Raw genomic sequence first — 9,468 nt, 5'->3', positions numbered from 1 at the left:
TATGCTGACTCCCATATACTATGCTACTTTGTCTTCCTGTTTCCTCTTGTGTTTTATGTTGATATTTATTTCAAATAACTTGGATATACCATTTTCAATCAGCCACATTCCTTGCTAGAAGCAATAACTACGTGTCATCTAGTAAGGGGCAGGTCGTAACAGTTTTACTTTAGATTTAGAAGTTGGCATGTTTCTCTTTTCCACATTATTCTGAAAAATAAAAAGATTGTATATGTAAGCAGATAATTACTTCTTGAACTTTGTCTTTTCTGTCACTTCCACTGTCAGCCTGGCAATTGAGCAACATTTTTTCCCCCACTCACTTATGGGCTGAAACCATGTTGACTTGAAATGTTGTCTCTGTAGTTGACATTCTTTAAAACTTAATGAGACTTCTAATGCATGTAATTTTTACCTTTTTGTTTTAACAGGCTTTGGTTGGAGAGAAGGCTTGTTATCAGTCCATCAGTAGCTATGGTGGTCAGATCTTTTATTTGGGAACAAAAGTAAGCTCTTTTACTCTGTGATTTGGCATTTGTGTGTATCAGGATAGTTGGGGCTGAAGGAGGTTGCTGGTAAACAGGGCAGTATATTCCAAAGTGAATATTGATCAGTAACGATCCAAAACTTTTAGTGGTTAGGTAGTCATAATTTTTAGTTAATTTTAGTTAAGTATCCACTTTTAAGATATTTTTACTTTTGTTTAGGTGCTAACAGTGTGCTTATTTTCTTGATTCAGCGATATACTTTTATAATCTTTCTTCACATTTATGTTTCCATGACTAGAAAGATACTTAATTATGTATGTTTGTCACGTGATTAAGATGGCCTTTAGCTTAGGTCAGCTTAGGATACATTAAAATGTATTGAGACATTTGATTGGAATAGAATCATTGGAATAAGAATGATTTGTATATCAATTTGTTTCCGTGCTTTTTAAAAAACTTAATGTGGACTAACGTTTCTTCATTAATAAAATTTAACTAAAATATTGCCAAGTCAGTACAGGCAGATGAGCTTGGGCTTTCCTTATTCTTCATCCATGGAATTAACTCTTTCTTGGAATGTAGACCTATTGACCTTCAAATGTTTGTTTGATATACTCTTTAGTGTTAGTCCTTGAAGACCATTTAGTAAACTGTAAGATATACTTCTAACTATAATATGGAATGTTTTTACTTAAAGAGATATAAAATGACATGTGGGACTGGAACAGATGTGCCTCCCAAACAAGTCTGTTAAAGATGGCCATTTTAATTTTCTTCTCTTTATTTTCCAGTCTGTTTATGTGATGATTCTGAGGAGCTGGAGAGAGGTGAGTTCAAAGTAATTTTACATATTGGAGCTACTGAATTGATAGCATCTTCACATTTTTGTTTTGACTTTGCAGAAAAACATTATTTGGATTTGTGCTGACAAAACCATTATAACTCGTAGGTTTTTGATTTGCTAAAACTGATTGTATAGTTAGAATTAGGTTTGGATCCATATATCAGAAAAGTCAGAATAATAGTGGCTTAAACAAGATTTCTCTTTCACTTAAAAGCAATCTGGAGGTAGGCAGTATGTGACCAGTATGGGAGCGCCATGATCTTAAGTATGCTATCTTGTTCCAGCATCTGTATGTTTGAATTCCAGTCTCAGGGTCATTTTATACTCAAGTATGGTTACTAGAACACTCCATCTGTTAAGTCTGTGTTCCAGGAAAGAGGAAAGAGAAAATAAAGGCCAGCCCCTACCTTTTAAGGTGATATCCCAGAAATACTAAACAACGCTTCCATTTACTTATATCATTGGCCAGAGCTTAGTCCCGTTGCTCCAACTGACTACAGGGGGGTCTTAGAAATTCTTTAATTGGTGTATTACTGTCTCAGATAAACTTGGGTTTTTGTTACTAAGGAGGAGGGAGTGAATGGATGTTGTGATAAACAACTAGCCATTTCTGCTACAATGACATTCCACCTGTTTCTCCATTTCATATATAAACCCTGTGGCTGTCTGTACTAACCTACACAATCATTGTACTATCCAGTGCTTTAAGAAATTATTTTTCTTAGAAATAAGAAATTCACATAGTTATTGAAATAATTTTAGCTACTAAGCAGCAACTTCTGGAAAGATATTAGGAAGAATAGGAATTCTGCCTGGTGATTGGTTAGACAAAAGGGTCTGGATTCTCTCCTTTATTCATTTTAGAGAGTGGATCATCTTCTGAAACAAGATTGTCTTACAGAAGCCTTGGCTCTTGCATGGTCTTTCCATGAAGGAAAAGCAAAAGCAGTAGTGGGTAAGTTGACAGAATACTGGTTTAGTAGACATTGTTTTTCTGGGGTAGAGGGAATGAATAGTATTAATCACTCATAGAACACTTCTAGCTGAGTGTTCAAGTATCTTGTAAACAAGATGTTATTAAACCTTAGAAACTTTCTGTAAAGAAGCTTAATGAGAAATACATGGTATAGAAATTAAAATATCACTTTAAAAATTTTTTCATAAGGAAAATTTACTGTTAGAACTAAAGGGAAGTACATTGATATGCTGTCTGTTCCAATAGATATCAGGTATTACTGTTATGACATATTATCCAACATTTTGATATCTAAGGACTGTTATAAGTATATCTGTTGTTAGCACAGGATAGGAATAAAAGACCAGAACACAGTTTCACTCCTGGAGATGTGGTCTAACTTTTGTTTTATGTTGGATTTTGCTTTTCCGCAGGATTATCAGGGGATGCCAGTAAGCGAAAGGCCGTTGTTGCAGATCGGGTGAGTATTCGATAGGATCTTTACTAGGGTACAGTGCAGTTTGCTTTTGATATTTGCTAATATGTTTGGGCATGGTTAGGTAAATGGCTGCAATCAAGGAGAGAGTGTATAAAAAAAGTTAGTTTATAATTCTCTGGTGTCATCTTGCAAGCTTTTTAAATTCCTTCTTATCACTTTTTCTTTTTTATTCTCTTATGAAGATAATAAAATCGTAAAATAGCCAAAAGACAGCAGAAAGGAGGAAGAAAGCCTGGGGATCTGGATTGTATCTGAACCTAACTATTGCCCATAAAAAGTTGACATTTGTTAGTTTTTATGAACTTAGTAATTATGTGCAAATGTTTGTGTTGCCTGAAAGTAGCCAGGAGAGTTGATGTTTCAATGTTATTATTAATTAGCATTAATATAATTGATATTAATATTTAATATTATCTTTCTGTTCCTAGTTTAGACTTGGTTGAATTAATTTACTATAGAATTCCTCCCCTTTTTATTGTGTAAATGCATTGGTAAAAATTATGTTCCAAGTTAGTATAAACATTTATAGAAAACATGAATAGAAATTGGTCACTTCTTCGACTTCTGAATGATTTGCTCATTAATGCTCTTTAGGGAAGGACCTACAAGAGAGGGTTACAGAAGAGCTTAACTTCAATATTTTATTTCTTGGGCAACATAGATACTACTGAGGTCTAATACATGGAGATATTTCTGAGGAAAGATTAGCCAATTAGTACTAGCCCTGAGGCTGAAAGAAATTAGGCAGGGTTTTAAAAAAATTGAGAAATAAAGCCACTAAAATTTTGAGTTATATTTTTAATCTAATAACAAAGCCTGATTCTGTATTATTTAGGAGGGCCACATATATTAAATATTGAAAAACTTTAGGGATGTATTTTAATCTCTATGCAAGGCTATTTTCCTTACAGATGGTAGAAATCCTATTCCATTATGCAGATCGAGCTCTGAAAAAGTGCCCAGACCAAGGAAAAATTCAAGTGATGGAGCAGCATTTTCAGGTATACCTTTGTATGTACTTCTTATAAGCAATGCTATGAATAGGTCTATTATTGCTCTTTTATATTACTTGAGAATGTGACTTTCACATTTTGGTTAAACATTTTTTAGTATTCAAAACTTTATTTCAGGGCTTGTGGAAAATTCTAAATGATTAAATTTTGAAGTAATGGGTGTACAGTCAAATGGGAACAGAACAGTGGAATGTTACTTAGTGCTTAGCTACTTTGTGCTATTTGGTAACAAAGGATATATGTATGAGATGGAACATACATACCTGTAAATTGACACCTTACAGTGGCTGACACCTTCCTTATGACTAACATTTATGTTAACTTGGCTAGTCAGAGAGGAGGTGTACTGTCAAAGTTTAAGTTTAGTTCTCTCTTAGGAGTACCTGTGACTCAAGAATAGATCAGCTACAAAAAAAAAAATCTCTAAAATGTGCTAATGAGCTAAGGAAATACTTTTAGTTTATCTTGGAACTTAATGAAAAGGAAAGCTAAGGAATGATTTAAAGACCTGTATAAGGGCTGGCCTATGGTTCACTTGGGAGAGTGTGGTACTGATAACACCAAGGCTGTGGGTTTGGATGCATATATAGGGATGACTGGTTCACTCACTTCGGAGAGTGTGGTGCTGACAACACCAAGTCAAGGGTTAAGATCCCCTTACTGGTCATCTTTAGAAAATAAATAAATAAATAAAGACCTGTATAGTATTTATTATGTGGTTTTACTATTTGCAGTGATCTCCAATTATATTTGTTATAAATCTCTATTTTTCCTTCCCCATCTCTACAGCTCCCTCCCCTCCACTTACCTTCTCTTTTAACAAATATTTGAGTGTCTAATAATTGGGGTCAGCAAACCTTTTCAAAAAAGAGCCAGATGGTAAATTTTAGGCTTTGTGAGCCACAAATGGTCAAATCATCTGTCTTCCCCTCCTCCTCTTCTTCCTCTTCCTCTTCCTCTTCCACCTCCTTCTTCACCACCTCCCCACCAATGTAAAAACCATTTTCAGCTGTGAACCATACAGAAACAGGCACAGGATTTGGCCTACGGGCTAAAGTATGCATCCCCTGGTCTAATATGTACTAGGCACTAGGCAATATTGAGTAAAATATATGTGGTCCTTGCTATCTTAAAGTTGCGGTCCAGATCATTTTTTTTGTTTACATTAATGGAAATATTTAGAAGAAATCTTGGGATTTTAAAGTTCTGAAGAGCAAGCACAGGCCCTATCTTTTCATATCTCCATTTGATGCTTATAACTTTATTTTATTTTTTATTATTTAAATTTATCAATATACAATATAGTTGATTTTCGTGTCCCTTTACCAATTCCTCTTTTTTCTCCCTCCCTCTCTGCCTCCTCCCCATCAACTTTGTATCTGTTCATTTGTCTTAACAAGATCAAGGAATTGTTGTGATTGTTGTGTCTTCTTCCCCCCTCCCCCCGTTTGTTTGTGTATTTACTTATTTATTTTTATTAGCTCCCACAAATAAGTGAGAACATGTGGTATTTCTCTTTCTGTGCCTGGGTTATTTCTTTTTTCTTTCTTTCTTTCTTTTTTTTAAAGATGGCCAGTAAGGGGATCTTAACCCTTGACTTGGTGTTGTCATCAGCACCACGCTCACCCAGTGAGCTAACCGGCCATCCCTGTAAGGGATCCGAACCCGTGGCCTTGGTGTTATCAGCACCACACTCTCCCGAGTGAGCCACGGGCCAGCCCAGGGTTATTTCACTTCGTATAATTTTCTCTAAGTCCATCCATGTTGCTGCGAATGGTAGTATTTCATTTTTTTTTTTTTTATAGCAGAGTAGTATTCCGTTTTGTAGATATAGCACCTTTTCCTTATCCACTCATCCGATGATGGGCATTCAGGCTGGTTCCAACTCTTGGCTATTGTAAGTAGTGTTGCAGTAAACATGGAGTGCAGGTATCTCTTTGACATGATGATTTCCATTCCTTTGGGTATACTCCTAGCAGTGGAATAGCTGGGTCATAAGGTAGATCTATCTATAATCGTTTGAGGAACCTGATGCTCATAACTTTAGAAGACAGGGATAGATATGGAAATTAAGTGTTGAGTGGTATCACTCAGGAGTGTTTGGTTTCCTGAGATGTACTGTTTAATGCCACACTTCTGGTGAAGTAACTTTCAGGGTTCTCCAGAGAGACAGAATCAATAGGATATGTTATAATCATATGAGAGGGATTTATTAGGGGTATTAGCTCACGTGACTATGAAGAAAAGTCCCATGATAGGCTGTCTATAAACTGGATGCTGGTAGCGTGGCTCAGTCCAAGTCCAAAGGCCTCAAAACCAGGGAAGTTAATGGTGTCCTTGGTGTAAGTTCTGGAATACAAAAGCTGAAGAGTCTCAAGCTCTGATGGGTTCACAAAGAATAGGAAATTCTAAAATTTTTACAGGATAACTATGAATAATTCATGGAGAAAGATATGTTGAGAGACGGATCTATCTGCAAATTACAGAACATTTACAAGTATGAAGAGAGACATATAATTAAAGGTACATGCCAAAAGCTTCGTGAACCTATAAGACTATCAGAAAGGAGAATGGAACAGTCCAGATTGTGCCTGCCAAAATACTGAGGGGTATAAAAAAAAGGGATTTTTAGCAAGGGTTCACCGAGCACATGGTATGCGCCAGGTACTTTGTAAAGTATGTGACATTCATTTTGATTTAATTCTCACAACAACTCCATGAAGTAGACATCATTTTTATCTGCATTTTATATGTGAGGAAACAGGCTTAGAGAGGTTAAGTGACTTTCCAAGGTAGTATTGCTGGTAAGTGGTGGAGCCAGGACTCAAATCCAGGTCTTTCTTACTTCACACCCCAGCTTTTAACTAACCGTTGTACTATACTGTTATTTTTAGTGCAAGCACAGGAAAAAGAGGATTAGAAAGAGTGATGTTAACAGATGATCAAGAATGATAATTGTAGCAGACATCTAAACTTTAATGCTTACTGTGTTTCAGGCACTGTTATAAACCCTTTATTCATATTAACTCATTTAATTCTTCTAATAACTGTCTAAGTTAGGTACTGCTATTATTCACATTTGTAAATGATATCAAGGCACAAAGAAGTTAAATACATTGTTCCAGGTCACAAAGCTAGTAAATGATAGAGCTATGACTTGGATTCAAGCAGTTGGGCTTCAGGGTCCACATCTGGACTGCTACACTATACGATAGAACACTTCTTTTTTTTTTTTAAAAAAGATGACCAGTAAGGGGATCTTAACACTTGACTTGGTGTTGTCAGCACCATGCTCTCCCAAGTGAGCCATGGGCCGGCCCTAGAAGAACACTTCTTATTTTGCTTCCATTTTCATGAGCACAGAGCATGGTTTTAAAGTGGAAAAGTTCAGATAAATATATTAAAGAAAAAAGTTGAAGCCCAGCATATGTGACATATTGTTGCATTATGATTGTTTAAATCTCAAGACTCTATGGAGTTATAACTCAGGATCTTGTTGGAACAATCTGAGCCAACGTTGATAATTTATAAGTAATTGCATCAATTTTCAAATAATGTATTCCTGATTAAGTGTGAATGCCTAGGCAGGGAACACACAATTTATTTTATTCAGGAGGACAGTTTTCTTCTGGAAAAGGTGATCTTCAGCCATTAGGACGAGTGAAATGCATGCACAGTTAGCAACAAATCTCTTGTTTTATGTGTTTAATCATAAGTATTTAACTATAAAATGAGTACATAGGTTGACTCTTAAAGTATATATATATATTTTAAAGAGTGGACTTAGGAAACTACTGATAACTCCAATGTGGTTTGTGAATATTTTCAATGAGTTCACCTCAAAACAACTGTGTTAAACTTACATAATTGCCTCTTTTTTTTTTTTTTTTTGTTGTCTTTTTCCGTGTCCGGCAACGGATCGCAACCCTCAGTGTCGCCCCCGAACCGGACCGGGACCGGCAACGGGATCGCAACCCTCGGCGTTGCTCCCGCGCCTCGCTCAGCCAGTGAGCAGGAACCGGTCTGTATGTGGGATCCGAACCCTCGGCGGGAGCGCCACTGCGCTTCCCAAGTGGGGCACTATAGCAGTGCGCCACCGGGCCGGCCCCATAATTGCCTCTTTTTTTTTTTTTTTCTTTTTCCGTGTCTGGCAGCTGATCGCAACCCTCAGTGTCGCCCCCGAACCGGACCGGGACCGGCAACGGGATCGCAACCCTCGGCGTTGCTCCCGCGCCTCGCTCAGCCAGTGAGCAGGAACCGGTCTGTATGTGGGATCCGAACCCTCGGCGGGAGCGCCACTGCGCTTCCCAAGTGGGGCACTATAGCAGTGCGCCACCGGGCCGGCCCCATAATTGCCTCTTTTTTTTTTTTTTTCTTTTTCCGTGTCTGGCAGCTGATCGCAACCCTCAGTGTCGCCCCCGAACCGGACCGGGACCGGCAACGGGATCGCAACCCTCGGCGTTGCTCCCGCGCCTCGCTCAGCCAGTGAGCAGGAACCGGTCTGTATGTGGGATCCGAACCCTCGGCGGGAGCGCCACTGCGCTTCCCAAGTGGGGCACTATAGCAGTGCGCCACCGGGCCGGCCCCATAATTGCCTCTTTTTTTTTTTTTTTCCGTGTCTGGCAGCTGATCGCAACCCTCAGTGTCGCCCCCGAACCGGACCGGGACCGGCAACGGGATCGCAACCCTCGGCGTTGCTCCCGCGCCTCGCTCAGCCAGTGAGCGGCCGGTCTGTATGTGGGATCCGAACCCTCGGCGGGAGCGCCACTGCGCTTCCCAAGTGGTGCACTATAGCAGTGCGCCACCGGGCCGGCCCCATAATTGCCTCTTTAAAAGGAATATGAGAATAATATTTGTGGAGGGCCTGTGACATATCTTGATTTCATTAAAACATTTGTCTAATTTTTTAGTTATCCTCATGGCTGAAATAGATTAGTAAATAGTGAATAAATAAATCTGCAGTTAGATAAACATTTCTACCCAGATATTCTTTGGTGGCTGAGCATTAATTACGTCTTAGGGCTCTTTCATACCCAAGTTTTTATCATTGATTTGGATGAAGATTTAGTGACTGGCTTGTCAAATTTAGATAGCACCATGAATCAAGGTTCAAAATGATCTTGACAGGAAAGTGCAATCAAAGTTATTACGAGATGAAATTTATAAACATCAAGACTTGCATCAGATCCACATAATTAAATTGTGTGAGTACTGAATTGGGGAGACTAACTGGACAGGATTTTAGTTGACCACAAACTTAGTATGAGCTAATAGTGTGTTAAAGGAAAGTAATAGTACTGCTGGGCTACCTGTTATAAAATACCTGTGAATAAACTAAGATATATCCCATAACTGTGATGATGGAAAGTTTTAAAAATAGCAGTTAAAAAAATACTAGGCTGTTTAATCTAAGGAGAAATTAAGTGGAAACATGCCTACCTATAGATGATGAAGGGCTGTCATATGGGATTTACTGTATTGCTGCAGAGGGAAGGCTAGTATAACTGGGTAGAAATTAAGATAAGGTGTACTTCAGTTTAGGATAGGGTGTATTTCAGTTTCACTGATGATGTAACAGCGGTTGGACTTAAGTACCTCCTATTACTGCATGTATTCAAATTAAAAAGGGAGGATGATCAACTGCCCAGGAATGTTTTTTTTTTTTTTTT

General features: G+C 38.1%; 1 protein-coding gene across 1 annotated transcript; it reads left to right on the top strand.

Annotated features, from left to right (window-relative positions):
- Nucleotides 1–431: 431 nt before the first annotated feature.
- LOC103582908 (vacuolar protein sorting-associated protein 8 homolog) lies at nt 432–3,787 on the top strand (the record flags this gene model as incomplete). Its single annotated transcript, XM_008564372.1, has 5 exons — nt 432–506; nt 1,280–1,315; nt 2,197–2,287; nt 2,722–2,768; nt 3,698–3,787. Coding segments are annotated over 5 exons (339 nt in total), but the record flags the coding sequence as incomplete, so codon positions are not given.
- Between the last annotated feature and the right edge of the window lie 5,681 nt (nt 3,788–9,468).

This window comes from Galeopterus variegatus, unplaced genomic scaffold (assembly GCF_000696425.1).
Source record: "Galeopterus variegatus unplaced genomic scaffold, G_variegatus-3.0.2 Scaffold18450, whole genome shotgun sequence".
Lineage (NCBI taxonomy): Eukaryota > Metazoa > Chordata > Mammalia > Dermoptera > Cynocephalidae > Galeopterus > Galeopterus variegatus.
Note: the sequence above shows the minus strand (reverse complement) of the source record. Positions and strands in the feature narration are given on the sequence as shown.